The 14,290-nt window shown below is 44.0% G+C and overlaps 1 protein-coding gene across 3 annotated transcripts in view; it reads right to left on the minus strand.

The window, feature by feature from the left end:
• Positions 1 to 1,589: 1,589 nt before the first annotated feature.
• The window catches only part of pax7a (paired box 7a), a 44,257-nt gene continuing 31,556 nt past the window's right edge, over positions 1,590 to 14,290 (minus strand). For 2 of the 3 annotated variants that reach the window (XM_046383339.1, XM_046383338.1), the window contains exons 8-9: positions 4,424 to 4,673; positions 1,590 to 3,273 (exon numbers count right to left, since the gene is read on the minus strand). In XM_046383339.1, the coding sequence (XP_046239295.1) occupies positions 3,158 to 3,273; positions 4,424 to 4,673 (366 nt within the window). In that variant the 3' untranslated portion in view covers positions 1,590 to 3,157. Of the gene's footprint in view, positions 3,274 to 3,298; positions 4,331 to 4,423; positions 4,674 to 14,290 lie in introns of those variants that run through there. The other variant, XM_046383340.1, reaches the window with a different exon arrangement.

Consider the following 14,290-nt stretch of genomic DNA (forward strand, 5'->3'; position numbering starts at 1 on the left):
ATGCATGCTGCACATACAGAATGTGCAAAATGTACTCATAAATTCAGCGCTTTAGCTACACACAACAATTTTTGTCATTGCAGATTCATCTTTTGCCTTTTTTCCTATGAATTATTGCGTTTTTGCTCCAATAAATGTACCCATCACATTTTGCAGAGCCTAAGGTGATGTCCTCACTTTGCATTTTTCTCCAATTAACAGTCCAAAACTCAGACATATTAATTTCACAACAATATACAACAGTGAAAGGCAGCAAATTCTCACATTTGCAAAGCTGTCATTTTTGTTTAAAGGCTGACTTAAACAATTAATTGATCAGAAAAATTACATTTGATTAACTTTCTGTAATCAATTATTCAGTGAATCACACTGCTTCACACACATAAACATTTAATATGTTTAAAAAAAATAAAGAATATGCAAAAACATCAATACACATGATAAAAAGAGACAAATGGTCAAATCAGTTTTGGATCTTTAATTGATAACAGTTACGCCAGTGTTACAGTAAACACACCAACAGGCTGAAGGTAGTAAATACCAGTACAAGTTTCCCACTACTCTAATACTTCATACAGCAGAATAAATTATACCATGATAATATACACACATGCGGAACAGAAAAAGGAGTAAAGCAAAGCACAGATGTCAGAAAGCAACTAAACAGGTTAAGGGTCAAACAGACGGGAGGGGGCATAAGGAGTTGTATGCTTTAAATATCCAAATGTTTATTGACGCAAGTGTTAGAAATGGGTTTGACACACTAAAGATGATTCTAAAATTCTTCCTTTTTAAAATATACACATGAGTGAGGCGTCTAAGCAGAGCAGCTGGAGCTGCTGTGGTTCAGTGCAGAGTCAGCATTACTTTGACCTTTTCTCCTGAAGTCTTATTGGTCCACAAATCAAATGGGAGTCGATTCAGTTTCCCAGCATCATCATCATCATTGTGCTTTACCGATGGTGGATTCCCACACTGAAGTCGCAAGTTTCAGGTGTGTTCAGGTCCAGGGTGCAATCAAGTATGGTCTGCTCTAAAAATCAGTCTGTAGGATCAGGTGGTCAAAAACACCCTCAGAATGCTCTGACACATGAAGATGCACCTTTCAAATATACAGCAGTCCTGTGGTCCAGGGAGTCTACCTGTGTCTCTCATTTTCCATCGAACACAGTTTGATCCTCTTTTATACAAATTTTAATCGGAACATTTTTTTATGGAATTTACATTTTAACTAATTTATACAAATTCAGTCTTACTTGGGCCCGAAACAGAAACAAAACTTTTGGTCATAACAAGTAAACCAATTAAATACAATTAAAACAAAAACAACAGAAAACAAGCCAGTTAAGGAAACTTAACATTTACTTCCACAGATCCCTCACTTACCTACCACTCAACATAGCTTTGTTTTAGTATAAAACATACTCTTTATTAACAAGCAATACACAATCTGCTCCAGCTACTGTACAGTTTTCAGTTTTTAAAAGGCGACAGACCAAATTATGTCTTGAGATAAAGTCAACACTTTTGTGTACATTATCATCATCATCACACGGAGGCCAATGGGGAAAAAAGAATCACACACATCTCAAGGTCCTGGATCATGTCAAAAGTCAACTATGAGTGCTACACAAATGTCTCATATCAACTATACTTAAATTTTTTTCTTCTTTTTGTACATTTCAGTGAGTATGTCAAAGCGGAGGATTAGAGGGGGCTCCGGTTCGGGTGTGGGGGGGGCAATCAACGGTGTTACCTGTGCCCTTTCACAACTGACTGGATTATATGATTTTCTGGAGTGCATATGAATGGCACAGCTTGTGTGCTTTTTAATCTTATAACAGAAAGTGTTGGAATGCTTATAGTATATTCGCACATGGACCCTGTGGAATGTTTGAGGGAATGTTTATTCAGTCCGAGAGTGGAAACCAACTGAAGGTGCATTTACAAAATGTGCTAATTATATGATAAAAACAGAAATACTAACTGGCAATGGGAAGGGTCACTGTGAATTAGCTTTGACATTATTTTTGTGTGATTTAATCTGCTTTACACTGTTAAAGTCACTCAGGGTTCCCTGGCAGATGGGATTTGGGAGGAGCGGGCGCGGGGGGTTGAGTTAGCCCTCCTTGGCAAGGTCCATATTTCTAAACAAAATACATTAATTTCCCCAATCCTGTTTTTGCAAACAATGCCCCCTCCCCATGGACCACGGCTAAGGATGGGATGGAGGTTAGAAGGGGAAAGCTATTGGCGGCCAAAATGCTGCTTTAATTCCCTGCAGAATCCATCCAGCCAGACTTCCCACAGAGTGGCCAAGTTCTTTAGGAATGTCAAGATGAATATGAAAGTGGGAAGGTCAAATCGCTCACGAACACTAGAGCTCAGGGAACAGGCAGAGGAAAAGCAGCTTGGAAAACAATCATCCTCTCTTGTGTGACTGTGCCGACACGCAAAACATGCACACGCAACAGACACTCACTCCCAAATCGTCTCAGTCATCCACGCTGTGTTTTACACACCAGCGTCGAACAGAGAAAAGAGATACGAATGGAATCAAAGAACAACATAAATCACATTAACCATAATCATATAACAGCAACAATAATCTTGACAATATCAAAAAGGAACAAGAATCAGAGTCATTCAAATGATATTGGCTTTGTTAACTACTATGAACAGCAAGGTTAAAGTACATGTTGTTGATGGCTCTAAATGTGTGCTGGACTGCAGCCATGACAAAGAGGAACCCGGGCCAAGGCGGCCAACTATCCTCGGGTGTTCTTGGGTCCTGTCTGGCCTTCTGAGTAAAACAAAGCAGGGTTTGGGGTTGGGGCAGAAGTACAAGAGGCAGGCAGAGACACCCAAATACTGAGAAGAGAGGGTGCAGAGCCGCCTGGTGGTTGACAGTGGTGAGAAAAGTTTAGTTCCATTCCCCAAAGAGCCTTGTCACACCCGCAAGCGTCCCTGTCTCTGATACACTGTGAGGCTGCGTATCTGTGCGCTGATGTCATGGCCGGACTGCAGAGCGAGCAGCAGAGAAGGCTGGAGCTGGAGTTGGAGTCCAGGCTTGATGGGGCATGGAGAAGGGTGGCAGAGGGCTGAAAAAAGTCGTGCAGGGTGTGTCTGGGGGGTGGGGGAGGGCTTGGAGGGGGCTTTAGTAGGCCTGTCCCGTCTCCACCTGCAGCAGTCCCAGCACAGCCGAGTGGTCTCCAAGCTTCATCCTCCTCTGGGTGGACAAGCTCACGTTCTTAGCCAGGTAGTCTACGGCAGCTACGCAGAAACAAAAAAAAAGACAGAAGAAAACCCCACGTCAGACAGGTGTTAGATTCCTGAGACATATGTCCTATTCACTCTCTTTTCATTTCTCTGATTAGGGCTGAAATAAGTTGTGGCAGAAGCGAGTGAGTCAAATGAAAAAAACAATTCACAGAGAGAGAGTGAAAGATAAAAACCCCTCCCCTGTCCCTTGTCTGAGGTTGGCACGCCGCTGGCACGGAGCATGTGCATCCTGGTAAAGTCTCCATGCTGTCACTCAGGCGGGTCCCCGTGTGTGTTCTATGTGCCAGTCTTCATTACACTTGGCATCTCTGATTTCATGCCCTCCACACTCCACATGGCCGATCATTTTCATCCTCAGACAGCAGCTCTCTCCTCTCTCCTCCATTCATTACCCATCTACTGTGCTCAATCACCATCTTAATTAACCTCACATCAGCTCACATCCGCACTGCCGTCAGTTTCTTGCTGCTGACAAAATGCTAGTGCGCACACACCAAACGTGACGGATTGGCACGCGTTCACGTGCATTCACGCACCACAACAGAAGCACATAAAAAACAAAACAAACAAACAAAAAAAAAAAAAACACCAACAGATGCGCATTACACCAGATCACTCCTAGAAGCTGCATATAAATACAAACAAATGCTAGATTGTTGGGGAAGTGTGCTTCATTTTACCTCTTATGAATGGCTGTGACAGCATCAGTCAATTATGCTAATCTAATAAAGCAAACTCTTTCCTGCCCTGAGGGTGAGTGTGTGTGTCTGTGTGTGATGGAGAACAGAGAAAAATGGAGCGAGGGAGAGGTGGGCAAGAGGACACTGTGGCCCCTGAGGGTGTGCCGTTCTTTGAAGTGGCCCTCTACTCTTTCCCATCCAAGTGGAGTGGGGTGTGACTAAGGCAGCTCTCTGGGAGGATAGTGGTGTTGTTAGTGGTGGTATGAGGGGGGGTCTTTATCAAGAGCACGTGTCTGCCTCCACCAGTCAGGTTGCAAAGGTCAGGAGGCTCTCTTGCCTGGAAGCTGGGACGTACTTCCTAAGCCAATCTAGACAAGAGCAGGATGTAAAAGAATGACTTGCTCTCATTTGTGCTGAAAACAATCATGTGGTGTGTAAATGTTAATGCAGGTTTTACTCACTCTGGCCGTATTGGCTGTACTGGTACCCTGCAGTGACGGGGTCCACGCTGTAGCTGGTGGCGCTGTAGGTAGGAGGGCAGTATGACTGGGAGGAAGCCAGGCTATCCACACTCTTGATGGTGTCAGAACGCTGGCTGCAGCTAGCTGAGATGGGGTTGGAGCTCTCCAGGCTGCTGTGCAGGGGGGAAATGGAAAAGTCGTGCTGGGGCTGGGAGGGTACGGCACTGGGGTTGCTCAGGATACTCATCACCTGGGGGGAAAGGGGGAAAATTGAGGATCAAAGCATTGACAGAGTTGAGGGAAAGTACTTTTTTCCTGCAAATGTAGAGCCATCCTGGCACTTCACGGTACAGATGCCAATAGAAATACACCATTTCAACTTTGAAATAGGGAAAGGGAAAAACTTCCCCATCTTTTTTTTTTAAAGAGCAGGGGGAAGGATACAAGGAGGGTGTTGAGGTTAGAAAAAAGAGAAAGGGAACAAGAGAGACTGTTTCCATTAGCTGGCACTGCCAGTAAGTGTTCTGCTGTGGGACAGAAGAGTCCCAGGGTGATAATAGACCCACCATCAGTGCCAGACAGCCCCTGTCCCGGAGCCTGAGGCCTGAGCCCGAGCCTACAGCACAACAAGCACCAAGGGAGTCCCTAATCCCTCGCCCCTAGCCTACCCATCTCATGAATAGTAATGGAGTTGGAACTGGTAAATGATCCCCTCAGATCCCCGCACAAAGTAGGCTTCACAAACCTAACTGAGGGGCCCGCTGATACTGCAGGTTGAGGCTAGCCTGAATATCACAGTGTGTATATTATTCATAGTGCATAAAAGCTTCCAATTCAATATTCTAGATTAATGTAATAGCATGTGACATTCATCAGAAGAAGGTCTCAAAATATGTTAAAATGGAAGAGATTACCTCTAGTGCTACTCCAGTCTGAAGCACAGTGGCCCAGAACACTGTGAAGAATTTTGTTTTCTTATGCTGCGAGTTTCTTTAAGTGAAAAAGGAAAGAGGAATGTGTGTAAGCCAGTGTGTGGTTTTTGTGTGTGTGTGTGTGTGACGGGATGGTAAAAAATGTCCTGCACATGCTTTCCCCCTATAGCAGGGAAGCCTTTCCTTCAACATCAGGTTCATGTTGAGTTTTGCTATGCTGCACTGGCCTTTGGCCCTTGGCTGCTAAACCAATTAGCCCATCATGGAGGTGGTTACACAGGGGTGATACACATGCAGACATGTGTTTGCATGCATGCACACATGAGTGGACTCATGCATGCACACACATATGCTGCAAACATAGAGGCAATGCAGGAGGAAGCTAAACAGTCCACAAATGATGCACTAAGCCATGAATATCCCACAGAGGGAACTTTGTAAATTAATCATATCTTTAGAAAAAGCCTCCCAGGAAATATAAAGCACTCGAAGCACATCAGAAACATAAAGACTGGTTAGTCATTTCCACATGTTAATTCTATCAGTATGGAAACCCCCCCAAACCATTCCTTCCACATCTGCGGACAAAGCATGTGACATCTATCCATAAGAGAGAGATTCATGACCCTCTTCATGCTGGACACATGTGATGCTCTCGCCCATATGGAGACGAGTTGCAGGCTTTGAGGAGGATGAGTGGAGTGGATGAGTGGAGCACGATGTCCTGGTGGTTTGTGATGGCTGAAAGTGAAGGGGTAGAGCTTGTTAAGTGTCCTGAGAGCGACAGCTGGAAGGCATGAGTCCATTTTAGTCATTGGTTAATTGAAGCTTGATTACATCGCTTCTTTATGAAAAAGAATAGCCAACAATTGGCCTGAATATCATTCATGCTCATAGAAATTCTTCAAAAGAAAATGACTTCTTATCACTGACATTGTAGCAGATTTACTATTTTAGCGAATTAGGACGGGTCAGCCACTTTAGAGTCTAACTAGTGTTGTCATCTGTGAGGATGTTGCTAACCTTCAGTTGTCCTTCCCAAAGGAGCACTCTATCTTAATGAAGTGAGTTTTGCTGGAAGGGAGAAGGTAAGCTCTTCTGGAGGTTGACAGGTCATTAGCTGTGTATCACTTAGATTTTGTGCTCACACCACCATGATAAAAAAATCAATGCTTTTTCACCACTGTCCTCTCAGTCTGATGAAGGTACATACAGAGGTGAATTTATCGTTCAAATGCCAGCTTGGCCTGTGTTGGAGTCACGTCAGTCTCCCAGCAAAGTTGTCTTATTTCATCCACATCTACAGTCCTTCATGTGATCCACAGGGCAGCTTTAATTGCATGGTTTGGTCCCTTTGATGTCCCCGTAATGTTCTCTCACCTTACAGTCAGGTTAAATGATGCTGGACCACATGAACTTGTGAAAACCATTTCCAGCTGGATACCTTCACATATTTCTGCTGCTACATACTGTGTAAAAAAAAAGTAAGAGATATTAAAATCTGTCTAAAGTCTCTTCAAACTCCTAGCTATCAAATTTAGTCTCGGAGAGGAATAGAACTATTTTTGTTATATTTTTTATACCTCTGACACGCACACAGCTTGATAGACTTTATGGAATGTGGTGTTAGATGACAAGCTTATTGTCGACGCAATATTTGATGGAGCTTCACTGGATGGGATCTTGATACATCAGGTTGTTACTCAGATTTTAAATTACATATCTGAGTATACATGCAGATGCATTAAACAAGACATTTGGAGTGCAAATTGGTGTAAAATTCAAGCAGCTAGAGAAAATTCTTAACAACCACATTATTTTTCCTAACAATACTCTTAACACTCTTGTGGAGAAGACTTCCTCCCTACTTTGCTTCCACCATCCCTCCCTCCCTCCATCCCTCTGCACTCCCCCCCACCTCCCTCTCTTTCCTTGCATACAGCGTCCTCAGCAGCCCAGAGTTCGTTTGTTGTTTGACGTTGTGTGAGTGCTGGTTTGGGAGATAATGTGAGCCAGGACCTAGTTTAAAGGACAATGCTCCAGGGCGTTCCCTGCCTCTCTCACCCCCTCCCCTCGCCCGCTCTTTCTCTTTTCTTCGCTCCCTCTCTACAGATAGATTACTTTATAAATAATAATAAAAAAGTAATTAATTCTCTCAACTTCTGAGCCCTCCAGCCTGTGGCGAAGTGAATGGGGAAGTGTAAATTGATACAATGTGCATCCTTTCAGATAAATAAATAGCACACTTGAGACACAAAAAGGGGCCCTTTCATACCTCCCTAATTTCTTGAACAGTCAAATTACATTTTTTTTTGTGTGCGCCTGAATGTTTGACGAGATTTTCTTTGTTGGATTTCTTTCCAGAATAAAACAATGTGACAGGAACAGAGCTGAGAGAAACACTGAGTGTTACAGCAAAAAGAAAAACAAGGAGAAATTGTCAGCAAACAAATGGGCTGCAATACTGCTTTTTGTTTTCACTAAAACTTGGTGCGCTTTATTTCATTGTAACAATTTAGTTCTGATATCCTGCGCAATACAGAAATGTGTAGCATTTATGCATCTCTGTACTCTGTAGCAGTATGGCCTTGTGTGCATCATGTTTGTGATTCAAAAAAATGTTACTGGGGTTATTTGTCTCAGCAGTATTTGATGATAATAAGTTGGCGTGTGTCTCGCAATGGACAAAAAACAGCACAAAGTCACAAATGTAATCAGAGGAAATGGAGCAGTTTAAATATGATAGCCAATAGAAAGAGAATGAGGGGAGCAGAGGAGAAAAGAGAAAGTGATATAGAGTGAGTGAGAGGAAAGTGGAGGCTTTGGGAAGTACAAAGACTCCTGTAGGACTGCACTGGCCTGAGGGCTAGCCTGCCTGGAGAGCTGATAGGAGCCCCTTCTGTTCCATTCCCGGCGCCAGTGCCAACACACCCCACTCCACAAATACTCTTAATCTGCGCAAGACTGGATTAGTTCCTCTGTCACCGATAGCTCCCTGTTCTGCCCAAATCAAAATGCCCCCAAGATGTACCTTTAAGTTAGGCAGAGGTCAGCAGGGCAGACAGGGGAAAATGAGCACTCCAAATGTCTGTAAGTTATCTGAGTGCTGCAGAATAGCATCTTGCACCTTAACAGATCTGCCTGGCTGATACTCGCTTCAGCGGCGAATGATTAAAGATCCACAGTGATGACACTGAATTTCAGATCAATATTTGAAGGCCAGTTCTGCAGGCATGATTACAGGAAGAGAATGGTGTTTAATTCTGTGACCCAGGAGTCACACAGATCCAGTGTCTGGAAAGTGTCTGACTTTGACAACAGCTGAAATACTGAATAAAGATATATATATATATGTATACATGTAAACACAGAAAAAAATAAAAACATCTAGATATTTTCTTTGATAACCTTGCTAAAATAAACCTATTTCTTAACTTGCTTCAAATTCCCATTTAAAATATCAGAATCTAACACCTAAAAACCTGAAAGAAAACAAACATGAAGGAAGTAAATAACAAATAAAAATATCAGGGGGACCCCCAATCACCCACCCAAGTCAGTTGACTCCTGCTCCCACAATGTTCCACCCTTCCCCCATCCTTCACATGAGAGGGCCAGCCCAGCGGGCAGTAAGGCCCCTCATCTGAGCAGACAAAATGACTATTTAAAAATAACAGTGATTGCATAAATTGAATTAAAGCGTTTTGGTCACGGTGGAGGTGGCGCGAGGGGTGGTGTGGGGCCGCAGCAGACAGCCGGGATGGTGGCAGGCAGCAGATGACGGGCTCTGGCCTGCATGCCACTGCGTTAATTGGCCGCGGCACATTAATAAAAACTGAAAAGTGTCTTCCACCAGCACCATAGGATGAAGAGACAGAAGCAGAATGAGAGGTATAATGGAGGGAGGGTGGGGGGTGCTACTGGAGGGAGAGAAATGGGCCTTTGAAGAATGTGGTGCATATGGGGTTTGGGGTGGGGTGCTAATTGTGTTCAATTAATTGGCTGATTGGCACTGACAGAATCTGGGCATTGACAAGGCAGGCACAGATGAGGACGATTAGTAGGCACTGGAACAAGCTGTCACTCCTCACAACATGTTAGCTATCCTGTGCCTCTGTCCCTTCTCTCTGCGCTGCATGAAACTGTTCATGCATACAAAGGAAGCTAAAACAAGCGGAAATGGCACAGAATTCACACTTATTTTAGGGTTGTCCATGCCCCCTTTTTCTCTCTCTCGCTCTCTTTGCAAATTTTCATTAAACCAAATCCTCTCCAGCCCACGTTAGTTCATGCTAGCCTTAATGTTCCAGAAAGCACAGCTGTTCAAGCTGGAAGAAGGTCTCCCTCCCTCCAAAACATCCCACAGTATAAGCTATAAACTTGGCCCCGCACTAACCAGAGGTTAATATGCCGTCTATTGGACTGCAATTGGAGAACGTGTGGGGAGCAATCCTCTATTCTCTGCTAGTGATATGCTTGAGTAACTATGGGATGGATTCAGCCACTGGGAACAAGAGAGGCCCCTTCAAAGCATGCACACACACACACACACACACACACACACACACACACACACTTCAACTCTCTGCACCTTGCACCAACGCCTCTTCTAAATTAAACGGCAGATTTTCTGATTCCAGGAGAGTGGTTTCTGCGAGGCAGGGCCCGTGTGTGTGTATGAGGGAGTAGCTACAGAAGAAAGCGGGGGAAAGGGGGGAGGAAGGAAGAAGTGGAGGAGGAAGAGAAGGGAAGGGTGGGGGTTGTTTGCTAAAAACAGCAGGGGCCAGGTCTTGTGAAAAATGTCAGGTCAAATTGTTCTTGACAGTGTTAATATCTGCACCTCATAGCCATAATTACATGTAAATAAATAGTGAAATAGCTCTCAGCTGGAGACTGAGAGGGAAGAGCTGCTGCATAAGACAACCAGCTGAGGACCAGACCACCTCCCATATTCTCATCTTATTGTCAGGAGGAGGAAGAAAGGTGAAGAGAGAAAGAGACACGTGCAATGAAGCATGCTAACAATAGATACTCATATTTCGAGTTTTTCTTTTTATACCGACGCCAAGAAAACTGTGTGTGTTAGATCAGCTTTGCAAAGGGGTCACAAGCATGAGTCCACAGCAAAGCGGGGACCAAGGAACCAATGAGGGACATGCAGAAAGAGACGGGGGGGGGGAAAGAAGGGACAGAATGAGAAAATGTGGGTGAGAGAAAAAGTCAGAGAGAGTATTAATCACAGCTATGCACCTGTCAGAGTGGCATCTGGAACTAAAAGAAACCACATGCAGCTAGACAACATCCCGAGACCTCCGGCTAGCAGGACAGGTTCACAGCAAACCAGCCTTCCTTTTTCACCCGGCCGTGCCATAACCCCCTGCACCCTGACCCTTGACCCTCAAGTGATAGGACACCCGACGTATGCCTCACAGACGCCTCACCTGCCCTGCAGGGTCCTATTACAGACTGCATATTATTATTATTGTTATTATTATTATTATTATTACTCCAATACAAGTCACCTTCAAATTGTATGTGCACGAGACTGGAAATCTCCATAGATGAGCATGTGACACAGTATATGCCTGTGTGTAATAGGTATTTTAGATAGGATCGATGTCTGTGCCTATACTTTAATAAAGGCAGTAACACTCTTCACCTTATGGGCATTTCAACTGCGTGGGACACACAGCATGTGAATCAGTCTCAGTCATTTTCCTCCTTAAATCCCCATCTTCTAGGATTTACTGAAATTCATATTGGCTGCCTCTGCAAGATAAATGTAAATCACATTCCCTTATATTTACTATTTATCAGGATGCAGCAGCTCACTTTCAGCAGGAAATATCTCTCACCCGCACACAAACACCCTTGCATTTAAATAGCATTTTTATTGTCCGCCATAGCCTTTCATCTGGGCGTAGGGAGAAGAGCTGCCTCTCCAGGGGAGAGAGTTGGAGCAGGAGAGGAAGGTGGGGAGAGAGAGGGGAGAGAGCAAAGCACCATTGGCAAGGCATCATGGGATGACAAAAAGCCAAATGGAGGGAAGGAAGGTTGGTAGGTGAAAAATAGATTATGAATACATAAAGCTGAGATCAAAAATATTTTGGAATGAAAAAGAAAATGGTTTCACTTGGGTGCTTGAGAGACCTAAAATATGGCGGGAGCAACAAATGGCTCAGGTATACAGACGGTTAGGGAGCTGCAATACTGTCTCAGTTACAGGCAAACGAGGCCCACGTGTAAAGATGACCATGATGTGCTCTATGAGTGGCTCTCTTTGCTTCTATAGAGTGTCATAAAGCTTTGAGGTTAGACTGAGACACACACAAGCAGTCACACTGCATAAAAGCTACAGCCCATGCTGTTATAAGTCTCTGCAAGCTGCAGAAACAAACCAAGAAAAAACATCCCGGCCAGTGCAACACGCTACATTTCTGGTGTCACAGACACAGAATCTTTCCTCAGAGTTCAAAAGTGTTGCAAAACAACAGCAAACACTAATAATCTGTGCAGAAACAGTATAGCCAGTGGATATGATTTACAGTCCCTGGATTTTCTTGGCAGCTGCCAAGAGCAGGTCTCTTTTTTCTGAAAGCCTCTTACATCTTTTTTTATACTTGCCAAATTGAAACAGTATTTGTTTTAATGGGAGTTCTAATTAACCAGTATGTATTCCCCCTCTTGCTCTGCGAGTGGCTGAGCTATGAATGCAGGCTATGTGCTCATCCCCTTTGATTTGTTGTCAGTGGAGGCTGCCAGCTGACACAGTGCCCGGTGAGAGGCTTAATGCCCAAGTTTTAATAATGTGGGGGACTACATGAATCTCCCCCTCTCATTGGTATTCAGGTGCAGAATGTCTTGTTAGAAGTCAGGGAGGGAGGCGGAATGAAGCCAGAGCTCCAGATTGTTCCGTACATTTTCCCCTCTCCATTTTTTTTGGCAACGGCAGAGCTTGCTTCTTAAAAATAATTCATCCCGTTTTTAAAAGAAGCGTCTGCGCTAGCTAATGGAAGAGCAGCAGCACAGTTTGGAGTCTCCCCTGGCTTATCTCTCTCAGACAGTTGTGGGGAGTCGCTGGTGAGCATGGTGTCAGCGTGCGTGGTACGGTGCAGCGCCGCGCGGGCAGGCAGGCCTGGGGACACAGATCAAAGGGAGGCAGGGGTGAGAGCCGCTCTGCCTCTGATCCTGTGTACGTGTGTGTATGTGTGTATGTGTGTGTGTGTGTGTGTGTGTGTGTGTGTGTGTGTGCGTGTGGAGGCCCGGCCCACTCACACAGCCCAAAGGCCCTCCTTAGATACACATACAGACACATACATACACACACACACACACACACATCCTTGTCATTCCAAAACACACAACACTTTCTTAAAACTGCAAAACAGAAAAAAAGTTCTGCACAAAACTTTGTGAACTACCTTCATCAAAACAGCAATAAGATCTCTGTCCACCATACCTATGGAGCTCACCGACTTCCCGCTTGCTCGATCACGTCTCCCCATCATGCTGAATAATCTCTGAACACAGTACAACATCGCTGCAAAGCATTCAACAGTGCATTTCCCACTTTTACTCTGCAAGATGCCTTTGCTTCTTTTTTTTTATCACCTGGTGCCATTATTTCTAGAAATTTCTCTGAGGAGTGAAACCCAAGCTTTGAAACCAAACCTCCTCTCAAATGACTTCAGCTCTCCAGTCAGTGCAGTTGTTTTCTTTCCTCTCCCAGCAGGTGTCCCTGTCATGCAATAATGAGGAATTCAGCCCAAATGTCTCCACACAAATTCAATGCCCATGAACACAGCTTCAAAGAATCTAAAAGGCTCTTTAGAATTTCCTATTACCAGGTTTTTGTTGAAAATATATAATATGCTTGAGAGATGAGTCTGTGTTAGCTCTAAATGCATGACCTCTTCAGTTAAAGGAAAACTGTCTATCCAAAGCAAATATCGCTTATTTGTTTTCTGGTAAGAGTATGCAAAATTCAAATTTTAAGCATCACGGAGGCCATTTAAAAGGTCGAGACAAAGGCCTACATCAAATGAAGTACAGAAAATGAAAAAGGAGAATAAGGAAAAAGCAGACATAAGCTTAAATCTTCAGGTAAAGAAAGAAAAATACTGGAATGCCAGTCCTCCGTGCCCTTGCCTTTCCTTCTTTCCAACACCTGCTGTGCCACTAAATGAAACAAGACCAACAACAACACACACTTCTGGTTTCATACCTTTTGCCCAGCCATGCACAGCTTCACTCTCACCACCCCTAATAAACTGCCTCCCTTGACCAGCCAAACACGTTGTATATCCCACAATGACAGCAACCAGTTTGAGTGTGCATGGCTTTTCCACCGCCTATAATGGGAAAATGTGTGCTGTCGGGATAGGTTATGGGATTGGGATGGACGTGAGCTCCTGTCGGGACTGCTGAACGCTGCAGGATTCCATTACAGACTTGGCACCTCGCCACCGCAGCCCATTTACTGGGAATCAGAGAATTTTTGTCAATCTTTACAGCAACAGCTAGGCTATCAATGCCAGACACTTGAAGAAATAGCTTGCACATACCAATGCACAAGCATATCTCCTGCAAACAGATGCCGTCTGTAACTTACAATTTCAAATTTCATCTCGATACAGAGTCTCTTTGTGTTGCTATTTTTTCCCATTACAGGAAGGGAAAAACAGAGGAGTAAAAGCATGCAGTAAATCATGAAAAGCAAATTGCAAGGTGTTGAAGGCGGGTAGATAATTTTCCAAAGGTGAAACTGATCTGCCGTTTGGGTGAAATTTGTTTGAATGCAAAGACAAAACAAGGTCTGATTCAGACAAGCTAAACTTAATGTTCATTGTGTGAGGTTTTTGTGTTGTTGAGAGTTTTATGCGGATAGCTGCATGTTTGTGAAGAGAGAGAGAGTGAGATAGAGAGATAGAGAGAA

This window comes from Scatophagus argus, chromosome 3 (assembly GCF_020382885.2).
Source record: "Scatophagus argus isolate fScaArg1 chromosome 3, fScaArg1.pri, whole genome shotgun sequence".
In the NCBI taxonomy this organism is placed as follows: Eukaryota; Metazoa; Chordata; class Actinopteri; family Scatophagidae; genus Scatophagus; species Scatophagus argus.